Source organism: Eulemur rufifrons, chromosome 15 (assembly GCF_041146395.1).
Source record: "Eulemur rufifrons isolate Redbay chromosome 15, OSU_ERuf_1, whole genome shotgun sequence".
In the NCBI taxonomy this organism is placed as follows: domain Eukaryota; kingdom Metazoa; phylum Chordata; class Mammalia; order Primates; family Lemuridae; genus Eulemur; species Eulemur rufifrons.
Window position 1 is genome coordinate 83,216,657 of NC_090997.1, and position 27,694 is coordinate 83,244,350.

A 27,694-nucleotide genomic window follows, 5' to 3' on the forward strand; every position below is an offset into this window, starting at 1 on the left:
TCCTTTTTCATAGTAGCCTATTCTTGTTTATGAATGCACTATCCCCTCAAATCTTTCCAAGAAAACTAATTCAACTGTTTATTCTTTCTTTTATCTGTTTCTCCCACAGTCAGTTGCTCTCTCACACATCTTGGTATTTTTCTTTTACCAAATATTTGATAATCCTTGATTGATTAGTAATAATTTTTCATAAAAAGCATATGGTTGGGAGGAGGGGACAAATATATTCACACCTAATGGGTGCGGTGTGCACTGTCTGGGGGATGGACACGCTTGCTTGTAGCTTTGACTCGGATGAGGCAAAGGTAACATATGTAACGTAAACATTTGTACCCCCGTAATATTTTGAAATTAAAAAGAAGCATATGGTTGATTAGGTCATTGGCAAAGTTAGTTGGAAAAATCATTTACCTTAGGCCCATCGCTGATTGGTGGACTAACTCCACACTTTCTGTGTGCCTGGGTCAAAGACAGCCTTCTTTTTAGGATGTGACAGTTAGTATGGATGGCCTGGGAGGAGTAGGGTCTCAGGTCTGTATTCGCCCAGTTGAATAGGTGGAGCCAAGTAGGAAAGGTCCGACTGGGGTGCTAAGACATAGGCAATGGCTGTAACTGAGACCTAGGATAGTGCGAGGGTGAAGAAAGAAAATTTGGCCAAACATGCATTAATGAGGCTGCCTTGTGAGCCCTGGAGGAACTTCTAGAGATTTGAGAGACGCAGAAGTAGGGAAATGGCTCCCAGAATGTGTGCTGGCAGGAAGTGGACAAGATCCTCCACGGGCAGGACCTGGAGCCAGGAAGGGACTGGCAAGAGCAGGGCTGGCTGCGGTCCCAGAGAGGACGGGCTCCTGGGTAGAGACAAGTGGTGGGAGGCGGGTTCAGACACAGGGGGCAAGGAGAGTCCGTGGTCACAATCTGGAAGGAGGATATGGCTTAGGTCTCAGGGACAAGGATGACCTCAGGCCAGACCACTTACGCGAGTGAAGAGGCAGATTCCTAGAGACTGGAGCCACTGAACTTCCTCCTGCTAGTGTTCACATCGGTTCTGGACTAAACTGATCAAGAACAAGGGGACTTGGCTGGGGAAGGGCGAGGACAGGAGAGGGGAGGGAAGGTAGGCACTAGGAACCAGGTATAATCCAACACCATCACTCGATCTCAAAGGGGCGGCTTTTACCTCTCAGCGTTTATGAACAAGCCAATATACCTGAAACACTAAGCAAATTATAAAGCTTAGTTTTCCCCCTACCACCTCGCCCAACTACACACACACAAACCATGGAACAAATACCCCAGAGCACAGGAAGACCTTGTTCCATTCCTGGAACTTGTTTTGAGCACCTTCTGTGTGCCAGGCACTGTGCTATGAATTGAGACTCTTCAGAGGGGTAACACCAGCCTTGGCCTTCGACAGTCCTGTCCAGTGGAGGAATGAAACCTGCAGATGGGTGGCTTCCGTCAGTGTGAGAAGGGCTGCGCTGGACGTGGGGCTGGGCTGCCTGCCGTGCGGGCAGCCCCTGTCCCATTCTGAGTGGAGCTGGGTAACAGAGAGGAGGGGCGAGGCAAAGAGGGAGAGAGACTTGGAAGAGAGGCACCGGCCATGACATGTGCCAGGAGCCACAAGTACTTCACTGCCTCTGGGGCATGATCCACAGCAAATGTGAGGCTGTCAGAGATGGTGGGTTTTGAAGTCTGAGAGCCCTGGGTTCAAATCCTACCTCTGCCGCAGGCCATTTGTGTGACCTTGTGTGTGTTACTTAAACTTAACCTCTGGAAACCTCCGTTTTCTCCTCTGATCCCTGGAGGGATCAAAAAAAATGTGCTAGAAATACCTTTATTACTTATTGAAAAGTCCATATTCCTAAGAGGATGGGGATAAGGAAGAATAAAGGACAATTCAAGAAGAAGGTATATGCCACAGTTACTAAATTTGCTTAACATTTATTATTTCTTTCAGGGTTAGCAACTTGTAAGCATCATTAAGTACAGACACAAAGAACTGGAATTGATCAGACTTCACAGTAGGAATGGATCAAACTATTTACTCTTCTTGTTCCAAGTTTTCTCCAAAACTGGTAGTTATTTTCTTTGTCCTTGTACAGATATTTTTAGCAGAGCCTACCATATAGGTCTCCCCTGACAAATTCCAAGGACATCCACTGTCCCCTTACATAATAAGGTCCAATCAATTATCAGTTGAGCATGCTAGTGGTTAATGGATGAGGAGACCATCTCCACAATCTCCCCAAAGCTAAAAAATTATGGTTATTCATTTCTCTTTGGCTCTGTAGATTTTTTTTATCATATACTTGCAGATGAAAATATCTGATTATCTGGCAGTTCCCAAGAATTCAATCAAGATGATGGAAAAAAATATAAAGACATACTTGGGAGGAACCTAGCGATTGGTTTGGCTTCTTTGTTCTGCTTCCTATTCAGAAGTCTTTTCTTCTCTGAGTCCATATTGAACATAGACAGCATCTCTTCACCAGCGGGTAAAATTACTAACTACTAAGGATAGACTAGAGATAAGCTTCTGCCAAGTCACAATGTGGCTGGAATTCATGCCAATATTTTGGTACCACACTGGGCAACCGATCTCTGCAGCCAGGCGTTGACCATAAGGGCTTCACCATGGGCAAAGGTCAGTGTTTAACGGTGATGGTTTTGATTTCAGTGAAGAAGTCGTAAGAGTCCTTAGTTCCTTCTCTACCTATCCCAGAACTCTTCATCCCCCCAAAAGGAAGATTCAGCTCTCTGATGAGCCAGCAGTTGGTCCAGACCAAGCCCGACTGCAGCTTCTTAGCCACGCGGTGGACGCGCCCCACGTCTCTTGACCACACCGTGGCTGCCAGCCCATATTTAACGTTGTTGGCTCTTTGAATCACTTCCTCTTCGCTATCAAAGGGGGTGACACACGTCACTGGACCAAATATCTCTTCCTTCATGCAGCAGGATTCATCCTTAATGTCTGTTATCACCGTGGGAAGCATAAAATAGCCTGCCTGATTCCTGGCGGGGAGGTGCAACTTATCCACACCCTCCCCGCACTGAATTCGGGCGCCTTCGGAAAGAGCTTTCTTGACATAGCTTCTGACCTGGGTGGGCAAAACCGTAATTAGCAACATCTTACCGTTTGGCTTCACATAAATCAGCAGAAAATTCAGTATTTCCTAATCATCTTGCAAACAGGAATAAGGTCATTCCTAAGAAATCTAGGGTTGATTATCTTACCACTCAGCTGCTAAGCCTGAGGCCAGAGGGGCTTCAACCATCAGCTGGGCATTCAGCCTTCCAACAAGACGAGGGGGACAAGTAATTTACTTAATGTCTAAGTGCCAGGCATTCACATGAGTGCTTTTCATACATTCTCACTTGATTCTCTCAAAATTCTATTAGATATTTTTAGTTATTATCCTCTATTTGCTGATGATATAATTAAGCCTAAGAAAGTGAAAATGGCTTACACAGCTAATAAATGGTAAAGCTAGAATTTACCCTCAGCTACATTCTGTAGTTAAATAAACAAAAGAATATTTTCTCCCTTTTGGGGAAGTGAATGATATGTAAGATTTAGTTAAAGGCCAGGATGCTCTTCAATAGCTGAGCTTCCAGAAGAAATCATTTCTAATTTCTAGTCTCATTACTGAATACATTCTGAAAATACATCTAGGTAATATAATACATAATGGGAAATAAATTATGTAATAAGTTAACCCAGTGACTCAAAGATAATGACAGATGTTTGTTAATAGTGGTTGTAGAAATAAGTCATTATCATAGTGAGATAGATATATATTTATATATGGAAATATTGTCAAAGTCACAATGATTCATTGTCCTACCCCCAAGAGGTATTATAAGCATAAGAAAAGTAGAAAAGTAGTCCTAAAAATTACAAGTATACAATAGAAGTCAAGTAGTAAATCAAAGGCAGGGTAAATTTTGAAATGATGGTTCAGATTCCTACTTATTTATCTATTTGAACATTCTTCCCAGTGTTAGATTAGGAATCCATTGTAGAACTATTTCAACGTGGAGCATATGTCTATTTGCCATGTTAAAAAAAAAAAGTAATGTTATTCCATTAACTGTGCTTCCAGTTTACAAAATAATTAGTAAGCCATGAAGTTAAAGACTTTAAAATATAAAACATTTTGTATGGATTTATATTCCCTTCCCCTCAACCTCCTCCCCCAATACCCACAATGAGCTCAAAGGTTTCCCAGAACTTTCCCTATTCTAGTTTGCGGGTAGAGACTAAAATAAGTCTGTGCTTCCCTTTCCTGAGTCTACTTTCTTGCTTCTTTTAAAACAGCCCGCCCATATTAATTAAAAGATGCCAAAGGAGAGTGTCCTGTGTGAACAGGGAAATGAAGGTGCATATTGCCAGAGACCCCGCAGGGAGGCCGTGGCGGGAGTTTTGTCAATGATTCAGAACTGTGCAAGGAGTGCCCTGGCCTCACGCTATTATGGCTAAACAAGATGACACGGTTTATCTCCCAGAAGCTGTTGGGGTAATACAATAGGAAGAGAAATAGCAGTTTTCAAATTGTGAACTTACTAAAACATTTAATATATAAGGTGAGTCACACTAAACTGAATGTATTTCCTCGAGAAAGGAGGACGGGATAATAGAATGATATCTACCCTAGCAGCTCAGGAACAGAGATTTTCAATAAAATCTGGGGAGAAAAAAACCTGTGACTGGTAGTGTGCTGCAAATGTAAGGAATTATTATAAAACTTTTTTTGAGGGGAGCTAATAGTACTTAGTAGCTTTGGACATGAGATCAGAGCACAGAGGTTGAAAGAGTGGACTTGGGGGCCAAACTTTACTAAAATACCAACCAGTTCCTCCATTTACTAGCAAAGGGCTTTTAAATGTTCTATGCCTCAGTTTCCTCATCTGAAAAATAGGATTAACAGAGTCTCTTATTCATAGTGTTCTTAAGAGGATTAAATAAAATAATACATGCAAAAGATTTAGCATACTGCCTGGCATATGATAAGCTTTTTGAATGTCAGCTACTGTTGTCATTGATGATGGTCATGATGGTGACGGTGACGATGTAATGCCTGACCCGACACTTACTAGCTCAGAGACCTCACAGATGCCCCTGGCTCTGTATGTCAGTTTGTTTAATCTGATGGAAGGGGGCAGGGAGCTGCAAGGGTGGACCTTAGTTAGGCCTGTCACCTGGCCCTCTTGGGAGATGCACGGTGAACCTCCTCTGCGCTTCCACTGGCCTCCTTCTGGAGGATTCTCTCCAGAATCCTCTCTCCAGTTGCCGGCCTCTTTGAGCAGGCACATAGCAAGATTCTCCAGGTGGAAAGCAGGGAAGGATTCAGGAGGGTAGAAACAAAAACAAAAAGCAACCATGCGGAAAGGACAAAGGAGCCTTTTCTTCATTCCACGGAGACGGAATCCCCTGCAGGTTAGCGTGTGTCCCCGTGGAGTCACTGGGAACACGGCACGTCGCACCTCCGTTTAGGAGCATGCTGTGTCCCCTAAGTCTCTGGGCCCTGGCCATTACAAGACAACTTTTACATCTTTGAACTGGATTCTGCTGTCAACCGCATCACCATCTATTGTGACAATCACACGGGAATAGGAAGGACACAGACCCCAGACTCCGCATGGCCAACTTGATTGGGAGAAGACAGAGACACACTGCAGGGGCAGAGGGTGCTGGAATGCAGAGGAGGCAGCCAGGCCTTCCTGGGCACACAGCCCCCAGAGTTTCTGGAAAAAGGCGAGGAAACATGACCACCAGTAGAGGGCATCAGTGCCTCCTCCCTCCCAGAGAGTTTGCCACACTGAACTGGAAAGAGTCACAATGTGCAAAGGCTGCACTTACACTGCTCTGGTTGCTCCTATTAGTTCTCTCCCAAAGGGCAGAGACGGCAGGGCTTTCTCATGAGAACTGAGCTGAGAGCCCCGTCAGGAGTCCACTGGGTGGGACCGTGACTGCTGCATCAGGGAACACGTGCTCCATGTGCAACCGTGAAGATGGCAGCCGCCCGGGGACCCTCTTGGCCACAGCCAGATGGGCTCAGTAGGCTGGTTTCTAGCAGAGGCCAGATCCTCCCGAGGCCTTATGTGGGGCAGGCCCCGTGGGCAGAGCTGAGAGGAGTTCTACTCTAGGCGGAGGAATCCGACAGAGAGGACGACAAAACAAGGCAAACTGCATGCTCCCAGCAGTTTTATGTGTGGTGGGGCAATGCAAATACCATCTTTATTGTTCTTCCCTTTAAAAAATTGGCTGATACTATTTTCAAGTTTTTAACCATAACTTTTTAACTGTGCACAAAATCTTCGCTTTTAAAGCTGTGGAATTTTGAAGCTTTCTGAGTGCAAACTGTTTAGCTGCACTTTATTTTAATAAGAAAAGTGGCTAGAAAGTTATTTTCTGTAAGGATCAAGTAGAAAATAAAAAATCATTGATTGAAAAGTCTGCAGTTTTGTTAATAGTAATGTGCCAATGTTGGTTTCTTAGTGTGGACAAATGTACCTTGGGAATGTGAGATGCTAACAAGAGGAAAAACTGGGTGAGTGGATATAGAAATTCTCTCCCTTATCTTTGAAAGTTTCTATGAACCTTGAATTATTCCAAAATAGAAAGTTTATTTTTTTTAAAAAAAGCAGTTGACTGAGACAGAAAATATCCAATGATCAAAATATCTAGGGGCTTTAAAAACTTTTGTTTAAAAGATAAACATGTGCTTATGGCCTTATTTTGCATGTGGTCAGAAAAAATTAATAACTGTTAAGTTTCATAATTTCCAGAGTGATCCATGGTATGTAAGTATACTAAATTGAATGCTATTAGGATAACACAACAACATGTTAAATAGATGCTTGATTTTCAGGTATAATTTGGTTTAGTAGAAGATGGCAATTCTGTACTTAGGGAAAGACCGGCACCATGTAGGCCAATATTTCAAGTCTTAAAAAAATCAAATGTCATATCATTTAGATCTATTAGGAATCTTGGCTTCTGTCCACAGCTTCTGTGTTGATGATGTTAGAAATAATGAGGAATGATAGCCTTCCCATTTCCCCTTCCTTTAGGAAAAGATGGGCTTGGTAAAAACATGGCATATAAGACAGGGTGATGTCATCATAAGTTGAGGCAAGTTTATTACTTAGGCAGTGCTAGGGATGAAAATTAGTTGTAAAAATATTAGGAGTTCGGACATGAGAATCTTTTCCCTGGGAGTCACTGTAATCAAGCCCAGCAAAGTGCTGTGTGCTCCCTGCTCCCTGCGTGGGCAGCTTGGGTCTGGCCAAGATGAGACCAACCCGAGGGAAACCAGACCCTCCTTGTGTATCTTAGTCTGGACTCAGTTAAGAATTTGTGTGCAGAAATCCAAACAGAGAGCTGGGCTGAGGCAGAAGGAAACAGGCCGGGAGTGGACCTGTCTTCAGAAACTCCAGGTGTGGGGTTCCTCCCACCTGTGTGCAGGTACTGCTGGGACATGAACGTGCAAAGTGAGACTTCTGCTGCCGCCTGAGTCCAGATGGAGTCTCAGAACATCAGAAACATAAGAATGAATTACAAACCCTGGCCCCACCTACCTCCACGAGGAAGCCCCCTGCCTGCTCGGGGCCAAGGTCATTGGACCTGTGGAAGCTGTCTATAACAAAATGGAGTCACTTATGTCAAACCCTAATAAAATGGAGTTGGGAGGCCATGAAGAGAGGGTCCACATGCATATTTGCCTGATAACAAGAACTATCACAAGAGACTACCAAAACCACAACCTTGCACAAAGGCCACCGCAACCTTGCACAAAAAATACTTCTACAGGGATGCTTACGCAGCAGCTGCCTGTTCAACCTTGGACTGACGCCACCCTTGTTATTGATCCTTGTAGCCAAGGATAATTGTTTCAAAACACTGTATGTCACCTTCCTCATTTTACCTTTAAAAATCCTTCCCTTCCTTTACCCCCCTGGATATGCCCGACACCACACCACATATATCCTGGTTCAAAAATCTCCTGTCATTCATTCCTGAATAAAGTTATTTCTTTCCTTTAGAGAGTCTTACTCTCTGTTGCCGTTTTAGGTTGGCAGACCCTAACCACCCACCTACTAAACTAAAGGTAATTTGGGTCTTCTCTGTGGAGTCACTCACAGACACAACATTCAAGGTGTATATTTTCTAGAGAAAAAAATGTGAATATTTTATGCTGAAATATTCTGACATCTAAACTTGCTAAATTCTCTGTGTTCATTTTATGGATAATGAAAACTACTAGGAATCACCAAAAAACAAAACAAAAGTCGGAGATTTGGGGAGGCATCTAAATGCAATATGAATAGTGATTTTTACTAAAATATGTGATAATAGAAATATTTCAGTACCTTTTTTATAAGTTGGTTCTTGAGAAACACAAGAACACTGGAAAAATATGGACCTACAGACATTGTTCCACTTGTATACTTGTAGCAATGTGAGAGAAATCTCAAATTAATGTTGATAATAATCTGGTTGCATTTTTTGCAATTCCTAATTGGCACTTAAAAAGTTGGATCTACATAATACTGAGGTATTGAAGATCCATATTTAGCCAAAGGTTTTTAAGAAACTGCAGTTCAATACTAAGGACATCTGTGACACAAGCTGACATAACCAATACCGGCACCCATGAAAAGATGAAGAATAAAAGGGGAGTTTTAAGCAAAACCTCAAAGGCTTGTGTGTGTCTATACAGTCCCTTCGTCATTGTTATGATTTAATGATCAGTGATACTAGATGCTCTATGATTACATATTTTCAAGTGTTTCCTTGGAAAAAGGCTGGGTTTATTTTGTTTTTGTGTTTATTTTATTTTTCCTTTCAGAGTCTTGACACTGAGTCACGCTAGCAAGAGATGGCTGGGACCAGGGAATTTCGTACTCAATTCCAGGTAGTTTAAGCAAAGGATCAAAACGAATTCGAGGCAAATGGATACTTTAGGTTTGGGGGATGTGCTGTCACTGAAACACATGATCTGGTGTTAATTCAGTCACTCATCCAACCAATACTATGCACCTACTGTGTGTTCCAGGGCCTTTTCTAGAGTCTACGGGTATAGTAGTGACTAAAACTGACCATGAAGCTTGCATTCTAGTCAAGGGAAGGTAGTCAGTAAAGGAATAAGTCATACATTAATAGTGTGTCAGATGGTATTGAGAGCCATGGAGAAAACTAAAGCACCAAAGAAATAGAGGCAGCTCTAAGAGGTACACTTTTGTCTAGGGTAGGCAGGAAAGCGCCCATTCAGAAGGCGACATTTGCTCTAAGGACGGAAGGAGACAGCCAAGCCGGTGTGTGAGGAAGAGCATTGCAGGCAGCATGAGCAGCAAGAGCAAGGCTGAGAAGCAGGAGCATGCCTGGAATTTTCGAAGAAGAACAGGGAAGCCAGTACTTAGCAGCGGCACGAGGGAGAAGTTCCCAGAGGGAACAGGGACCAGAGAATAGACGGTCTCCTAGGTAATTCTAAAGACTTAGGCTTTGACTGTGAACAAGATGGAGTATGACGATGCATAATGTGATACGTCACCACCAGTGATGAAATAACTATGATATTAGAGCAGAGTTTACAAAGTGACTAAGCTAAGGCTGGGCATGGTGGCTCATGCTGTAATCTTAGCACTGTGGGAGGCCAAGGCGGGAGGATTGTTTCAGGCCAAGCAGGGACATACTGGGCATCAAAAATATTGTTGAAAGCCCACAGTGATGACAATGCATTGGAACCTGTTGAGCCTGTCAATTGAGCCTCCCTAAGTTCATTATGTAGCTCAATAGGGAACCATATTTAATGTATGACAGAGAAAAGCCACAGCTACCAATATGAATTAAAGTGCTGCATCAATTTCTGTCCCTCTCCCTGCCTCTCTCTCTTACACACACACACGCACACACACACACACACACACACACACACAAAAGACATTGTGTATGTTTAGGGGGCTACAGGTCATTCAGTTGATACAGAAAAGTGAAACATTTTGATTTGTTTCACTAATACATCTCCTCTCTTTGGGTAACTAAACCAGTCATCATGGCAGTGCCTAAGATAGAAAAAGTAGTTTATCTGCTGAGTTGATGCAGAAAGAACTTTGAAACTTTAATGGGTGAATTGCAAAGCGCACCTTCGACTGTGCACCTGAACCTACTGGAAGATACTTCCTGGAAGTTAACTTTTGTCCCACCTCTTCCTGCTTCACCAGAAGCAGTGGAGAGCATGCTAACGTTTTTCACCAGTCATTTGCAGGTGTGGGCAGGCAGGCACGTAGCTCTAGTGTCCAAAAGAGCCAGATGACAGAGAGAGAGAGGACAAGGGAGCCTCTCACAATGGGTAAACCCTCACTCCGTGAAGGTAGGACCATCTACACCTGTGGGTCCCCATGGACATCCCAGGACTGCTGCCTATGCATTTGCAGTCTCGTAGGTAAATTTAGCTGGACAAAAATATAGCCGTGCTGGCCAGCCTCACTTTAAATAAATAACCACAAGCCTCAAGGGAGCCCTTCAAGCTGCTCTGCTGATGACTTTGTCATTCCCCAGCCCTTTTTCTCTTCTGGCCTTCTGCAAGACTATTTCATGCCTCTCTTCCCTTCTGAAACCTTCAATACCTTCTCCCCTCCTCACCCTGCTGCCTATTTCACTGAAAAAAAAAAAAGGGAAAAAAATAAGAAGAGACCATCAAGCTACTACATCTCCCCATCTCCAGGCATCTGTGCTGCAGTGTCATGAAGGTCAAAGTTAAATGTAGTGAATGTCCAACGCACGACGCAGTGTCAGCGATTTCTACAAAGCTAAGTGAAGGCTCTGTCCCTCACTGGCTGGCTGATGGGGGCAAGTTTCCCTCAGTGGGCCTCGGTTACTGCAGCTGCAAACAAGGTCCTTCAAACTCCAGAAATCTGTAACTTATTTTGGGAGTCACATCTGGTAATAAATTAAAATGACTCCAAAGATCTGAATTCCATAAATCACTCAGAGATCACCAACAGTTTCCTCCAGATTGGCCAGCCCTGGTCCCCCACTGACTGAGGACCACACAATTTGGACTGTCTGTGCTGGCATTTCTGGAATCCCATCTGCTATAAACCAGAGGCAGGCCTTTTCCATAGGGAATGTTTGTTTGCCTATGAAATTCCCCGCCACTTTTGGTCTACACCATTCCTATAGCTGACCTTTATGTATTGAAATTGTCTTCCCCACTCTGCCAATGGGATCTCCATGCTGACTTCTCAAGTTCATTCATTTAATGTGGATCCTACTTTAACCTGGACTATGTTAGCATGTTCATATCCAAAATTTTTAGACTCTGTCCATAGGCAATTTCTCACAGGTCATAATTTTTCAAAAATAGGGTAGTAATTAATAATATTTCAAACTATGCTTGCACTGATCTTCTCTTCAAATAAGAACTTATTCTGTAACTTACATGGCAGAAATTTACTTACTTTCTCCAAATGTGCTTTACTTATCAGAGCGCCCATGCTGGCCGATGGGTCAGAGGGAATGCCGACTTTCCACTTTCTGGTAGCTTCCACAAATCTCTTCAAAAATTCACTATAGATGCTCTTCTGGACAAAGATCCTGCTGGTACAGAGGCAGATTTCACCCTGCCGAAAATGAGGACAAAGGCAAGGCTAGAGGACACTCTCCTCTGTGGATAGATCACCCTATATGTTTGAGCACCTGCCATGTATCAGGTGCTGGTCTAGGCAGCGGGTTACAGTGGTGAATGAGACCAAGTCCCCACCAGGTGGAATGCAGAATCTTGTGGGCAAGACAGAGAAAAACACAAGTAAACAAACTCAATAAATAGTAGAACTTGGGGTAGTCATCAAAGCAAGAGAAGAAAATTAATCATAGGATGGGACTAGAATCTGCTGGGGAGGCAGCTACTGTACTAAATGGAGTCATGGGAGGCACCTGCAAAGAGGGGATATTTGAATTGGCTCTTGGCTGAGTGAAGCAGCAGGACAGGCACAGATCTAGAGGCGGGGAACTCTCTGCAGTGAGTGGAGGCAGGAGGATCGCTTGAGCCCAGGAGTTCAAGGTTGCCGTGAGCTATGACGACGCCACTGCACTCCAGCCTGGGTAACAGAACAAGACCTGGTCTCAGAAAAAGAAAAACATTATGTAAGTTTTTAAACAGCAGAGTGGTAGGATTGGATTTACATTTTTAGGTGATCATTCTCACAGCTGTGTGGAAAATAGAATGGGAGGAAACAGATGTGGTAACAGAGTGGAGAGTTGAGAGAATATTCCAGAAGTCCAGGTCAGTGGTGGTAGCTTGGACCTGGCTGCACCAATGGAGATGGAGAGGAGTGATAGGGATCCACCCAGTCCAGCAGATTCTAACAGGGGCTTAGGACCCCCAAAGTATAAGGAAACTGGCAGAGGTGCCCTAGAGAAGTGACAGGGTTCAGGGTGTATCTTAAAGAGAGAACCAACAGGACCTGTTGATAGATTAGATACAGGGCATGAGGAAAAGAGACAGCAAGAGCAAGGAAGAGCCCTGGGTTTCTGGCCTGAGCCACAGAGCAGATGGTGGTGCTATTCCCCGGAAAGGCAACCACGAGGGACAGGATCGCTGCTGCAGGGAAGGAGACCAAGGAAACTCAAGAGTTCTGCTTTGGACATGTTGGGTTTCAGACACCTCACAATAGACATCCCAGTAGAGATGCTGAGTGTTCAGAGGAGAAGGTCTAGCAGGTTTCTCAGTGAAAAATAATCCTGACTCTCATATGAATTAGCATGTAACAGTTTACAAGCCACATTCTAGACATTTCACAGCATGATGTATGTATGGCAGGTACATAAATGCATAAATGTATTTCATTGTGTTTATATTTGGTCTTCCCAACAATCCTAGGAAATAGAATGCATCTAATTATCTTGGCATTTGTGCAAAGGTTCATTGTCCAAATTAAATAGTTAGTGTTTTGAAATAATAAATCCTTTCTACAACCAGGATCACTATGAGAATCATCTGCATATCTGGCTTGGGAAATGTCCAAACATCTGACAGTTTCATTTGGCACAAGTGCCTGTGCCACAGTGGGAAGGAGGCTTGAGGGTTTTACCAAGTTTCCTGTTCCTCAGTGCCAGGAAAGCACAGGTAAGCATGCCAAGTTCCCCAGGAGAATGACTTTGGAGGAAATGGAGAAAGGATAATATCATCTGTTGAGTGCCTACAGTATGCCAAGCACCTATAGGATGCTGTCCTCATAATAATTCTGTGGTCTATTAGCTTTCCCGGTTTACAGTTAGGAAATAGCGTTTGGAATTAATATATGTCCAAGGTCACACAGAGATGCTTCACAAAAAAGCCAACTGTATTCAATTAAGGAAGAAGTATGCACTACATGGAACTCTTCAGTCAGCTAAGTAAAGAAATCAATCTGCTTTATTTATTTTGCCTAAAATCTATTTGTTACCTTGGGATTGGCGAATTAGTTAGGTTCATGTCCCGTTTCTCATTGACATTTTAAAACACCCCAAGAGAAGGGCTCTCTAGGCAAACTCAAATGCTAGCACAATTCTGGCAGCCACGAGGCTTACAGTGTATACCTCCATGCTCAGAATTCGTTTACTTTAATACAGAGAGTTCACCTTAACTTTCTCTTATCTGAATTTCTCAGTCCACACAATTTGTACCTCTCTTGTCTTCTCTAAGCCATCAAAACACTTGGTTTAATAATTCACTTGATATTTGCTTACTTTAATGCATCATCAAATGCATCATACTTTGGTTGCATCATAAAATTGCATTGTCTATTGATCCAGAAACCCTCTATATTTCTAGCCACTTTCTCTAGGAATTATGATGAGAGAAATAATTATAATCATCACAAAAGTATTAATAATATTCTTCTTTCTACATTCATCAAAACACTGTTTTGAGGCATCATTATTGCTTACGTGATTTTACTGGTGAAGAAACAGGTTCAAAAGGTTATGCAATAGCCAGTGTTACCTGAGTTAGGTAAATACAGATATATCTCATTCTACTTCTCTTTTCTTCTATGGAAGTTCTAACTCTTTGGGTTATGTTTTTATTCTCTGCTAAAATAAAAAAATCCTTTAGAGAAAAGCATTCAATGTTTATGCACATTTGCTATATCCTAGGCAATATTCTAGGCACTGATGCTAAAAATACCACACAAAAGCAGGCATTGTTCCCATCTTCAAGAAGCCTACTGTCTAGTTGATCTGGTCTAGTGTTCTTAGCCCTTTGGGATGCCATGACCTTGAAGAATCTGACAATAACTATGGAGCCCAGACAAACATCTGCTATATAATTTCAGGAGATGCCAAGATGACCTGCAGCTCATTCATGACTCCAAGCTGAGAGACCTGCTCTAGACTGTTCCAGGTATTTGTAACGCAGTGTGTGAATACATCTGGGATGCTTTTGCAGGGAGAATAAACTTTACTGGAAATAGGACATTTGGACAGCAAGAAGCATCTGTGTGCGTAAAGGAATGTAGAAGCTTGGAGCAGCAAATCAATCATTCTGCCCATGGCTGGTGCCGGATAAAAGCTGTGTAACTCAAGAAGAGGAACTCGCTGAACAGAAGCTGTGACTCTACAAAGCCACTCATCGACATTGAGATTGAACAGACAGCCAATGGAGCAGCACAATGTTCTGATCCTCCTTCCACTGAAATGGCACTGGATTGACCTGATCACTCCTGGGCTTTGTGCTGTGATGAAACAGATCTGTCTTGACAGGGCCACAGGGTCAGGGAGTGGAAATACCTGGGAGGACACACCTGGTTAGCGAAGCTGGACCTGACGGTGGCTGGAATGCACTCGTCCAGGTTGGCGTCCTCAAAGATGATGGCAGGATTCTTGCCCCCCAGCTCCAGGGAGAGCTTCTTGCAGTGGGGAGCACTGAGCTGGGTGATCCGCTCCGCCGTGGGCTGGCTCCCCGTGAAGGAGATGAGCGGCACCTCTGGATGGGACACCAGGGCCTCCCCGACCCTGGGCCCCGTTCCAAACACGATATTGACCACACCTGGTGGAACACCTGCATAGGAAACAGTGTTAGTTACAATAATCCTCCTCCATGTGTTGAGAAGATTCTCTTGAAAGTCCAACAGCTTGAATGGGGGCGGGTGGAAGCACTTGGGTTTGACAACACTTGGAACTCTTGTGGCTGCCTCTGGTTTAACAGCAAAGTGAAGATTACAGTCACCTCTGCCCACGGTACGCAGTAGGTGGGATTTCTCTGGGTGCTTTGCCCTACAGAGACACAGGGTAAAATGTTCTAGGTAATTCATTCCATAATATTGATGAGGCTTTAGGGGCTGAGATATAGAGAGGCCGGCCAAGCCCCATGGGGGAACAGTGCCCGGCTCCAGCTTGGTATCCAGGAGTCATAGTGCAGCGTGAAAATGTTAAGTAGAGGAATATGTAGCTGCTGCCAAGGTGCAGAGAAGAGATCAACTGTCTTGGCCCTGGGGAGCAGGGGAAGGCTCCCCAGGGAGCGTGGGTTTGAGTTGAAGGTCATGTGCTTCATAACTATGGACAGCACCCTAACACTCTAGAGCCAACCTGCAAGTACCAAGAACAACCAGAAGTGGGTGCCCCAATCTTTTCTATCAAAAGCCCCTACCACCCTATATCTGCATGCAGTTATCTATGTTTTCTGGATGTCCTGTCTCCTGCCTGCCTCCATTAGAAGGTACACTAGCTGAGGACAGAAATGGTGTATGTTTCACACTCTCTGTCATATACCCCTGCCACAGCCTGGTCTGGCACAGAACTAGTGCCAGTAAATGAACATTGATCGGTGCTTACTGGGCCCAGGGCATCAGCAATTCACTTGCGAAATCCCTGTGAGGTTAGAATTATTGCACTTATTTCACCAGTGAGAAATTTGAGGCAAGATGAGATTGAATAACAGCCAGTAAGCAGCAAAGCTGGTCATTGCAGGTTAATAAATAATTGTTAAGTAAATGAATGAGTGCTTAGTGTACATTATCCAAATTAGAAATGGTTCATGAATTTGAGAAGCTTTAAGTGTCCAAAAAGAAAACCATATGTGGAATCAAGCTGTGTCTAGGAAGTTCTTAGGGTTTGCCTGCAGGTAGCTGAATTTATTCCCTCTGGTTCTTCACGCTTGAACTACAGTAGGTGCAGCCTGTAAGCTCTTTCAGCTGCTTCCTTGGTCCCGGTATCCTTCCCTTGCCCCAGCTTAGACATTCTTTCCTCATTGGAAACATACTGTCCTGGATTCAAACTATCTCTTCAAGAATGTGCTTTGAAGGTACAAATAATAATTTCATATTGAAGATCCATTATCATCCAGAGCCCCCTCCCACAGAGCCGCAGCCCTAGCCCAACCACCTTGAGGGGACAAGGACAGCCCCATCCAGGTGAGCCCTCAAGGAGACAGGTGGGAAGGTTCTGTAAGTCATGACAGCGTCTGACAGAGCCCCACCACTAATGGCTGCACCTCCACATCCCATGTGCACGTATGTTGAAATCTGGCTTGGGTCGGTCCTGAACTGTGGGTCACTGCCGGAGAACTGCCTGGCACCGTGTGAGAGCACCTGGGCCCCGGGCTGGGGCAAAGAAGTGTGTGGGAGGAGAGGCCCTCCCAGCAGCTGATGGGAAGAAAACAAGGACAAGTTCCCCACCGTGTCCGAGGTGGCCCTGCACCTCCACCACGGGCGTGTGGGGGTGGATGGGTGGGTGAGAGGAGGTGGACTGTCAGGCTTTATCAGTCCCAAAAGCAAAAAATGGATCCAATCACTTCTAATATTGTTGGCAGCATTTTGATAGAGAGTGAGAGAAAACACAGAAAGTCCACATATTTATCAGTACAGGAAAACGAGCTCGTTTCAGCAGACAGTGCCTGCCACGCAACGGTATTAATGTTTTTATTACATTTCCTTGGGCTCCGATGTCAATGTCTGCTGGCCATTGTGTCTCAGGACCATTTCGCCATTTTATCCCGACATTAATGAAATTCTTTTAGAGATATCTGCTCCCTAACCCTTAAGAGATTCTGGTTGTAAGAAAAGGAAAGCAGTTTAATTGGCAAATAGCAATTTGGCAAAACTCAGGATAGTTGGCTAATAGACAAGTTAAGAACAGACGAGAATGGACAAGAATGAAGTCCCTCAAATGCCAGGGTGTGACAGGGTGGCAACGAGGAGGATTTTAAAATTAAATAGAGCATGAAAGAAAACTGAGGAGAAGGCCCAGGAAAACTCAGTGGACACTCCAGGAATGAGCACAAACATTTGGTGCCCCCAAGAAGAAAATAAATGTTCTAGGACTCCCAAAGAGGTATTCGCTGTGTACTTTTTAAAATGGTTTTATTTCAAGGAAGGTCATCTGTCAAGTCTGTTTGAACACCCAGGACTGGGGAAGCTAGCTCCTCAAATACCCAGGGTGTATTAGTGGTTCATCGGGGTTTTTTCCCTCACACTATTCAAAGTTTCTCTTACATTGCTCTAAAGCAGGATTACACAGATATGGTTCACACTTTCTCCCAATCCCAGTGGGGAAACTGAGGGCTTAAGAGAGGTGCCATGCGAGTATTACACTCTCAGTGTCTGTCGGGGAAGGAAAGTTTGGTAAAACCAGCCCAGGGAGGAAAGAGAAGGTCTATCTTGCTGTAACAGGCTAATTAGTTCGTAAGAAATAAGATCAACGGTGCACAAATATTAGTAGATGGTAACAGAAACCTCTCGTGTAGACCAGGTTCTGTGCAGACTGCTTAGGAAAGAGAACTCAGCCCAGATCAAGACGTGTTTGGTTTCAGGAGAGAGTGGTACGGGACATGGCTCTGTGGAGCCTCCTCCACCTCCACCGGGCCCCTCCCCAACGACAGATCAAAGTAGAGCGTAAGTCCGAATCCCAGCCCACCCGGCAGGGAAGAAATGTCTTGGGCCTTTGCAGACACCAGGGACTCGATTTCACAAAGAGTGAGATTAGAATGTGGTTGCTTTTGTGAGGGACATGGGAGAGGTAGGCACGTTTATGTCATGCACCCCCAGAGGCCCAGGGTCTCCACAGACACCATCCCAAAGACCTAGGCGGGGAGGCCTCATTCTTCCGTAGGACTCGAGGGTCGTAATGCCCGATGCCTGCCCTAAACCGCCTCCGTTTTAACCTGTCATCTCAATCCTGGAGTAAAGAATTGGCTAAACTTCACTGGAAGCGAACGTGTATGTTTTGGTTCGAGAGAAAGGTATCCAGAAGAGGGAAAGAGAGATGGACTGTTAGCAGCAGCCATTCTGTGCATGTGGGAGAGTGGGCAGTACCCTCTGTGGGCTAGAAGGATGGTAGGTCTGTCCCCACCACCCAGCCGTCATTCCTGCCCCGGCCATGGGGGGACCCAACACTAAGGGGCCTTCTCGTAGGTTACGGGCTGGGGCTTCCTGCCTGTTACCTTCCAACACTGGTGCAGCGCCAGGCCGTGCCTGTGTGCAGAACACCCCTGAACAAAACCAGGAAGGAACCCTGAACGTGGCCATGAAACTACTGGCAGAAAGAGGACAAGGAGCAAATATGTGAACCTTGATACACTGATAAGAGGCCATATTGTATCAGCTTCCGAGTAGCAGTCAAAAGTGGGGGAAATCAGAGGGATATATATTCAAATCTCTTGAAAATGGGTTATTTCTCCTAGCTATCCTATAGCTATACAAACTAAAGGAGTACCTAGCAATATTCTCAGTCATCAAAATGAACTTGTGGTTCAAACGTAAGATTTAAATTAGCTATTGAAGATCCCATCCAGAGCAGGCTGGTGTCTTTGATTTGACTGGACCCTTCAAGCCCGTGTCACTACTGCGCTCTAACTACACTGCCAGTCGACCCCCCTGGGATGAGACTGTTCTGCACTAGCACGGCTCTCGCTGAAGAGAGGAAGCAGCGTGAGGGAGCCCTGTGGCCGAAAGGGATTTCTCAGAAAACGATCAGGAAGACAAAACCCAAAGATGTCACTAGAATCAATTTTGCTGCTGAGTGGAAGATTTCTCTATAATATAACTTTGCTGCAACTCTGTGCCTCCCCACAAACCCTAACACCTAGTTACCTGCTTTATCCAGGAGTTTACACAACATCCACGCGGTCACTGAGGTCAGCTCGCTGGGCTTGGCTATCACGGTATTCCCTGCCGCCATCGCCGGAGCTATCTTCCAGGTCAGCAAGTAGAGTGGCAAATTCCAAGGACTGATCAGACCAGCTAAGGGACAAGAGGGGGAAGCATTGCCAGTAATGGCATGCCCCTCAGAAGCAGACTGGCCAAGCGGGTTACTAATGCAGAATTCCTTCATGTCGCGTGACACTTAATTCACTCTTCTTTTTCCCAAATTTCACTGATTTGTAGCTACCTTCAGGGCAATAACTCTAAAATGCATTACAAGCAACTGTACCTTTTAGAATAGAATAAAATCGATACAATTTACCCATTTCTTGATGGTTCAAAATTATAATTATGAACAACAGCAATATAAGCTCCAGCGCTAAGAGCTGGTACCTATCACTAAACAGTTCTAGAATGTGATGTATTTTGAGATTCATAGACTGAGCTTTACTTTCTTTTAAAAAAACTTCCCCCTCCCCATTGTTAAATTGTCCAGCTGCTATTTCTTCTAACAAGTTTCTCCACCTCTGATTCAAATCTGTTGTGGTTTGAAAGAAAATCTCAAACTTTATAGAATTATTTATAAAATGGGAACAAAAATATCTTGAGTGTTCCTTGGGCAGGGGGGCTCTGGCGGGGGGTAGGGAGGCTCCTATCACTAAAGCCAATGAACTCTGATGCACAGACTGTGAAATCCATTTGGCTACTCAGAAAATTTTTTAATAAAAATTCTCTCTAGATTCTCCTCTGTATCCAGACCAGATAGGTTTGCTGGATAAGTAACTAATGTCTAGACTGTGTCTCCGTGCAATATTCCGAAGCTATCCAGGTTTCCAACCACAACATAAAATCTACCTTATGAATAAGGAAATTGACTTACCTTATTTTGTACTCTGCCCTCAAGCCTGTGCTATGAAAGTAAATGTATATTTTATATTATTCAATTTCCCATTGAAAATCCTGTTCATTAAGGAATACCAATATTTTTGCAGCAAAATATATTAGTATACTTCTTAGGAGGAACGCAGAGATTTCCATAATGCTTTAAAAATATTATTTCTGAAGGGTTCAAAGAACCAAAGCAGTAAAATATCCCATTTTCTTTCCTTTTAACTTCTATTCATGAACTGTAGTAAAAAACAAGATGGTTTGTGTTTTTTCTCAGAGGAAACAGTGACATCTAGTGGATGGTTTCAGTCATCACAGACATTTATATATTCCTCCAAAAGACAAAGGAATGAATGAGGCAAGTAGATATTTCTCAGTCGAGGCTTATTTACTACATACCTGGCACTATCCTAAGTGCCCTACACTTATTAATTTATTTAATTTATATAAAACATGCACAACGAGAAAATTAAACTATTATCCCCTTTGCAGGTAAGATACTGAAGTACACAAAAGTTAAGTGACTTCCCCACACAATTCTAGAGTCTTAACCGCTGCCCTCTCTGGAAATAGATTTTTTTTATTTTTAAATTATAGGCAGCAAAAAAAAAAAAAAAAATCCTGGTATATGACTTTACTCTTAGCATCATTCTTTTCCTTGTGATTTTCCAAGATAATTTTCCAGGAATAAGTAGGGAATTTGACATGAAGAGAATACACCATAAATAGATTTCTGAGGCCAACAAATCTTAGGTAAAAGTCAAAAAAATTGCTTGTTCCTTTTCCTTTGTCTGTTCCTAGAGATCAATTCTATGGTGAGCAACCCTATGTATAATTGTGATGCAGGCTGTCACTGAACAGCACCTACCGATTCCCACAGGGGTCCGCACGGTGTAGTGCATACAGCCCAGGTGGTCCATCTGCGTGCACTCTGACGTGTGGTGCAGGATGGAGGAAGCAAAGAACCGGAAGTTCAGTACAGACCGGGGAATGTCCATGGTTCTTGCCAGTGCTAAGGTTTTCCCTGCAAGAGGTAAACAACATCAAGCACTGTCAGTGGAGACACTCAATCTACCAGTCAACTTTCATCACACATGTATCCCAGCTCACACTGAAATAGCCTTGGTTCCTTCTAGCCTGGGGCAGGCATTCCTTGACCACAAAAAAGAGTTGACAGTGGTTTGATAAAGCCATGAAATAGTTAGATGTGAGGTTATAAAATGAGCTGGGGGGGGGCGGTTAACATTGAGTCAGACAAGCTTTGCTTTGTGGACTGAACACTTTGCAGCTCTTATCATGAATTTGCCAGATGCTGGCCAGGCACAGTGGCTCACACCTATAATCCTAGCACTTTGGGAGGCCAAGGCAGGAGGATCACTTGAGGTCAGAAATTGAAGACCAGCAGCCTGAGCAAAAGTGAGACCCCGTCTCTACAAAAAATAGAAAAATTACAAACTCTTACAATTCAAAATCACCAGATTTTGCACATGTGACAAAGGGGTTGAAATATGGGTGTTAAGACAGCTGTATTTGCATATCAAAAATCTATTTTTATGAAAACAGGATATATGTTAAATGTCCTCCTAACACATGGTGATGTCATAAGAAGGACTGATGGGAACCTCTGGCACAGGATGCTGTGTGTCACTTGCTCACCCATCACATGCCCGTCCTAGCTCCTGGATGGAACAAAGAGACACATGAGCTTACTGAGTGAGTTATTTTGTTGTTGCCGAGTTACCTTTAGCAATGCAGGGAGACTCTACAGTCAAGAACAGCAGCAGAGGAAACATCTTCTTTTTAAATGGCTCAGACTCAGGCTGCTTCCTAACTTTAGGTTGGTTGATAGCATGCATATAATTTTAAAAGCTCTTGGCTTTTCCTAACAGATACTATTGCAAAGATTTGCAGATATTTACACCATTACCCTGAGCTCTGTCTGGGAAGGAGTGGGGAAAAAACAGGAGATTGCACTGAAAATGGAATAGTGACTGACGTATCCAAAAACTTTCTAAATAATCTGCCTGTCTAACTGCCCTTCTAGTTATCTTTGCTCTACTTAGAATGGGTGGAAGATTGCATGATCAGCCCGAGTTCTTCATCTCTCCCTATATCCAAGCCCTTTCTTTGCCATGTATCTTTTCAGTTCCTTCCACCAAATAGAGTATGTTTGCTGCCCATTGGCTTTGGGTTCAGCCATGCAACTTGCCTTGGCCGTCAGAATGGAGCGGGAGCGTAACAGCTGTGGCCCCGGCCTGACGAGCCTTCGGGTGCTGCTCTTCCCTCTGCCATTGCCATGAGGAGCACGAGCATGGGCTGGCCTGATGGCCCCGGGAGGGACAATATGAATATTCACAAGTGTCCTGAGTCCCACCTGTTACAGGGACAGCTCTCACCTTGGTCTTTAGATTCTGCCTGGGCCAGCTCCTCCAGGGACTGCTCCAGCAAATCTGCCAGCTTGTTGAGGACCTGCGCTCGCTCCTGGGGACTCCGGGATGACCAGCCGGGAAAGGCTCTTCTGGCAGCCTCGACTGCAGCTTCAATCTTTGAGAAGAAAATGGGAGAGGGTCACCTTAAAGCTATTGCCCCTGAGGGGCTGGATGAATCCAGAATCCACAGGTCCCTAGAAACTTAATTTTTTTCCTGTCTAATTTCAAATATTCAACATGTCCCAGCGCTGAGCTACGCACAAAGTAGATGACACAGGAGTTTGTATGACTGGCAAAGCACAGACACCACAAAAACAAAGAAAAACATTCCATTTGAGAAATAAAAATCTTAAGCCCCCAAACCTCTTGGTCATGAAGACCCTAGAGAAACATTAAAAACTGAGTTCCTGGCCATGACAGAACAGGAGGTTGGACACGCTTTATTTTTTCCCCTCTTGGTTGCAGTTTAGACGCAACTGACCAACATTAGCGTTAAAATAGATATCATAAGACTGACAGAACAGACTCTGTCTGGCCATGTGACACAAATTACAAACAGGACCTAAAGGCCATGCCAGGCAAGAGTTAAGACACCCTCCCCTACACGTAGAGAATAAACCCCTTCTAACTGTCACAAGTGTTACTTCTTCTCTAGCAGCTGAAGGAACACTGGCCTCAAGATAAGCAACATTAAAGCAATTACAGCTCATCCAAGTAACTTGCCAGAGTTCACACAGCTAATAAGTGGCAGAATCAGGATTCAGATCCAGATCTTGGTGGTTTCCAACACCGAACATTGACCTGCTATGACATAAGCACCATTCCTGCCCCTGCCCAGCTCTTCCCAGTGGAGGAGGCCTGTGTGAGAGGGGAGGGGATCTATGGTTGAACTGCTGGCTTGGGTACCTGGTTTTGGAGTTACATCCAAAAGGAAACAAAATACGGGAAGGTATGGGCCGGGCCAACTCATGACCAAAATGCGATGTAGGCAAAATGAATTTTCCAGTCCTCATCTGCCTTTCTCTTCTCTCAGGCAATGTCTAAGCAATGCCTTTTCCAAAGATGGCAGATCCCTAGCCTGTGTCTCACTCCTCTCTCCTCTCCCACAGGCATGACAAACATTTATAATGACGTACAGCTGCCTTCCACCACTGGGCCCAGCTCAGCCTCAGAATCCTTTCACTCAGGCCTCAGGCAGCCACAGGCGTCTTTCTTGTAGCACGTGATCTGACAGCGGTCCAGCCACCTGAGCCCGTGCCAGGCCTCTCACACAGATCCCAGCTCACGCCGCTCCTTCCTTTTCCTCATGCGAACGAGGTCACTTTCAGCTGAGCTGAAGCAAAGTATAAAATGATTCTTATCTTATTTAGAAATTTCTGAAAAGATGGTAGCTTCACCCCAAAAACTAAATCTATAATGTGAACCTGCGGACAGGATGAGGGCGCTTTGGTGACCTCCACCACAAGCTGCAGCCGCGGGGAAGCCCCCTGCCAGCCGGCAATAGAAGGGTTAATTTCTACAGTCAATGCAAAAATCTGATCTTTTTATTATTCAGAAAATTCAAGTCCACTCATATCTTCAAAGTTGTCTTATGTCACATGTCATATGTCCATGCAATATCAAATACATATTAACCTACCATACACAATACTATGAGCATAAGCTAATACTTAGAAAGTGTTTACTATATGCCAGGCACTAAGGGCTTAAGTATATTAGTCTGTTCAATCCTTACAACAACATTATGAAGTAAGTATTATTATTATCCCCATTTTATAGATAAGGAGATTGAGGCACACGGAGGGTCAGCTCTCAGTTAAGGTCAAAGACACCAAGTGATAGAGTTGGTCTTTGAACCAGGCAGTCTGACTCCAGTCTGTGCTTATGACTGATGCTATAATGCAAATGTGCTACACAAACATGTGTGTGTGTGTGTGTGTGTGTGTGGGCACAGCCATGGACCTAAGCATCAAAGACGAGAGTGTTAGCACACTGCCCCTTGTAAAATAAGGATGATGATAGGGTCTAATTTTCAGGTTGTTACAACTCATTACTTGGGACAATCCATATTAAAGGGCTTAGCAAATGCACACTACCAGACTTCAAAATATGCTACAAAACTATAGTAACCAAAATAGCATAGTCCTGGCATAAAAACAGACATGTGGACTGATGGAACATAATAGAGAACCCAGAAATAAACCTATGCATCTACAGCCAACTCATTTTCAACAAAGGTGCCAAAAACATACATTGGGGAAAGGACAGTGTCTTCAATAAATGGTGCTGGGGAAACTAGATATTCACATGCAGAAGAATGAAACTAGACCCTCATCTCTCACCATATGTAAAAATTAAATCAAAGTGAATTAAAGGTTTAAATGTCAGACTTGAAACTATGAAACTACTAGAAGAAAACATAGGGAAAACACTTCAGGACAATTGGGCTGAGTAAAGAGTTTTTGGGTAAGACCACAAAAGCACAGACAACAAAGGCAAAAATAGATAAATGGGATCACAGTAAGCTAAAATCCTTCTCCACAGCAAAGGAAACAATCAACAAATTGAAGACACAACCCACAGAATGGGAGAAAATGTCTGCAAACTACCCATCTGACAAGGGATTCATAACCAGAATATATAAGGAACTTGAACAACTCAATAGCAAAAAAAAAAATTAATTAATAATACAAGTAAAAAATGGACAAATAATCTGTGTAGACATTTCACAAAAGAAGCCATACAAATGACCACAGAAAATGTTCAACATCACTAATCATCAGGAAAATGCATATCAAAACCACAATAAGATAACATCTCATCCAGTTAGAATGTCTAGCATCAAAAAGACAAAAAATAACAAATGCTAGCAAGGATGCAGAGAAAGGAAAACACTCATATATTTGTTGTGGGAATGTAAATTAGTGCAGCTACTATGAAGAACAGTCTGAGGGTTCCTCAAAAAACTAAAAATAGATCTACCATATGATGCAGCAATCCTACTATTGGGTATTTATCCAAAGAAAAGAAAATCAATATATCAAAGAGATATCTACACCCCCGTGTTTATTGCAGCTCTATCTGTAATACTCAAGATATGGAATCAACCTAATGTCCATCAACAGATGAATGAATATACATGATGGAATATTACTCAGCCATAAAAAGGAATGAAATCCTGTCATTTGCAACAACACGGATGGAACTGGAGGATGGTATAGGATTTTATGTTAAGTGAAATAAGCCAGGCACAGAAAGACAAATGCCACATGTTCTCACTCATATGTGGGAGACAAAAAAGTAGATCTCATGAAGGTAGAGAGTAGAATTATGGTTACCAAAGGCTGGGAGAGGTAGAGGGGAGGATGAAGAGAGGCTGGCTAATGGGTACAAAAATACAGTTAGAAGGACTAAGTTCTAGTGTTTGATAGCACAGAGGAATGACAATAGTTAATAATTTATTGTACATTGCAAAATAGCTAGAAGAGAAGATTTGGAATATTCCCAACACAAAGCAATGATAAACATTTAAGGTGATAGATAGCCTAATTACCCTGATTTGATCATTATGCATTGTATGCATGTATCAAAATATCACATGTACCCCATAAAGATGTACAATTATTATATATCAATAACTTTTTTAACTTAAGAAAATGGCTTAGTGAATGCAAGGCACATAGCAAAAGCTGAATACGTGGGAGCTACTATTAGCAGCACCAGCAACATTTTCTGTGAGTGACTTTTTGGGCAACTGAGCGTGTAGTTTCTACAGTGACCATATTTTTCAAGCCAGAAAAAAAAAAAAATGGGACTTATGGGGATCAGATGGGATATTTGTAAGTTGAATTGCTGAGAAATCAAAAATATCTATTATTCTACTACTAGTAGGTACATCATACCTCATGCTATTTTCTAAAAAGGCACGAGACATTAGCTGCAGAAAATATTTCAACTGAATTTGGCATATTTGACATTTTTAACTTTGACAAACACTCTGAGACAAGGGGGGTGGAAAACACAAAGCTGGATTTTCTACATCTATGTCAGGTCATTTGAAGCAAACAAAATTGCAGGTTACAGTTTAACCAACAAATTAGCCAATATTTGCAAACATTAATCCATAAGTCTAAAGGTTTTTTTAATGTGAGACAGATTTGAAATATTAACAAAAGAGAAAAATAGCTGAGTTCTTCAAAAAAACTTTGCAGATAATATCTATGTATTTATATATAAAGTCTGCAATTACATTTTAAATAATCTAGTTCTTTGTGCCTTAAAAAGAATAAATTATAATCCAATAGGTATTAGATGACTATACATACATCAGCCACATTTACCACCCTAGATATATTTATATTCTCAGTGCAATAACTGATAACTAATCAAACATATCTCAAATATTTTCCAAAATTCCCCAAGTAAAATTAATTCTATATCACTTAAAAATGTAATGCATATGCCATTAAGCACTTCGAAAAGAAAAAGGATGGTATTAAATGTAACTCCAAAAATATATAGGAATTTGATTGAGTTCCATCATTTGAATGATTGATTTTATTTTACTAGGTATTTAGAAGACATGAAGAATTATTAGAAAACAGTCTAAAATAAAGCCCAGGGGATCTCTGTTGTTGTTGTTCTTCTGTTTTTTGTTTTTTTTTTTAAGTGAAGTGATACCTTTTTTAGAAATCCATGAACATAATGGTAAATTGAGACACTTGGTAGAGAAAAGGGAGCACTTCACAGTGACAGTTCTTACAAATAATACTTTGTACTAGACACCTATTAGGGAATATCCGAGAATTACCAAAAAAACTGTACACATGGCTATGTGTTAGATTAGCTAGAAAAATTACTTGCTTTTGAATATGGTAACCTGAGATTTATTCTATCATACATGTCCTGTCACAAGGTAAACCTTCTTAGAACTAGAATCTTCCTTCTGCTATTGTTTAACAATTCTACACCTTCTTCCAACTCCCTCTGCTTTTAGAAAATTAAGTTACCCATAATTTGTCAACATTTTAAATACGTTTCAGCCTTCTTTGAGAGAATGTACTCACCTCTTCTTTTCCACTATCTGGCACTCTGCAGTACACCTCCCCTGTCGATGGGTCATAAGAATCTATGTATGAGTTACAAGGTAAAAACTTTCCATCTATGAAGTTTTCCAGCATCAGAAGTGCCTTTGTTGCAGCCATAGCAAGGAAGACGCCTACCTTTCCCCCTTGCAGTCCCGCACTCTGGCTGTC

General features: G+C 43.0%; 1 protein-coding gene across 3 annotated transcripts; it reads right to left on the reverse strand.

The window, feature by feature from the left end:
- Positions 1–1,913: 1,913 nt before the first annotated feature.
- ALDH8A1 (aldehyde dehydrogenase 8 family member A1) lies at positions 1,914–27,694 on the reverse strand. Of its 3 annotated transcripts, XM_069488505.1 has the most exons (7): positions 27,506–27,693; positions 22,407–22,554; positions 20,879–21,034; positions 19,072–19,221; positions 14,788–15,044; positions 11,464–11,625; positions 1,914–3,098 (listed from the first exon to the last, which is right to left on the reverse strand). In XM_069488505.1, exons 1-7 carry the CDS (start codon positions 27,641–27,643, stop codon positions 2,646–2,648), a joined length of 1,464 nt encoding a protein of 487 aa, XP_069344606.1. In that variant the 5' UTR covers positions 27,644–27,693; the 3' UTR covers positions 1,914–2,645. The 3 variants fall into 3 exon arrangements, with proteins under 3 accessions (XP_069344606.1, XP_069344607.1, XP_069344608.1); XM_069488506.1 differs by lacking the exon at positions 19,072–19,221 and having other exon boundaries at positions 27,506–27,694; XM_069488507.1 differs by lacking the exon at positions 11,464–11,625 and having other exon boundaries at positions 27,506–27,694.

Bases quoted from the DNA above. Each gene is read 5' to 3' on its own strand.
- ALDH8A1 (XM_069488505.1), bottom strand. From the start codon at position 27,643: ATGGCTGCAACAAAGGCACTTCTGATGCTGGAAAACTTCATAGATGGA. The intron at 22,555-27,505 runs GTGAGTACATTC...TTCTTCTCAAAG, and splicing joins CAGATAGTGGAAAAGAAGAG to ATTGAAGCTGCAGTCGAGGC. The intron at 3,099-11,463 runs GTAAGTAAATTT...TTGCCCACCCAG, and splicing joins GTAAAGCACATTTGGAGAAA to GTCAGAAGCTATGTCAAGAA.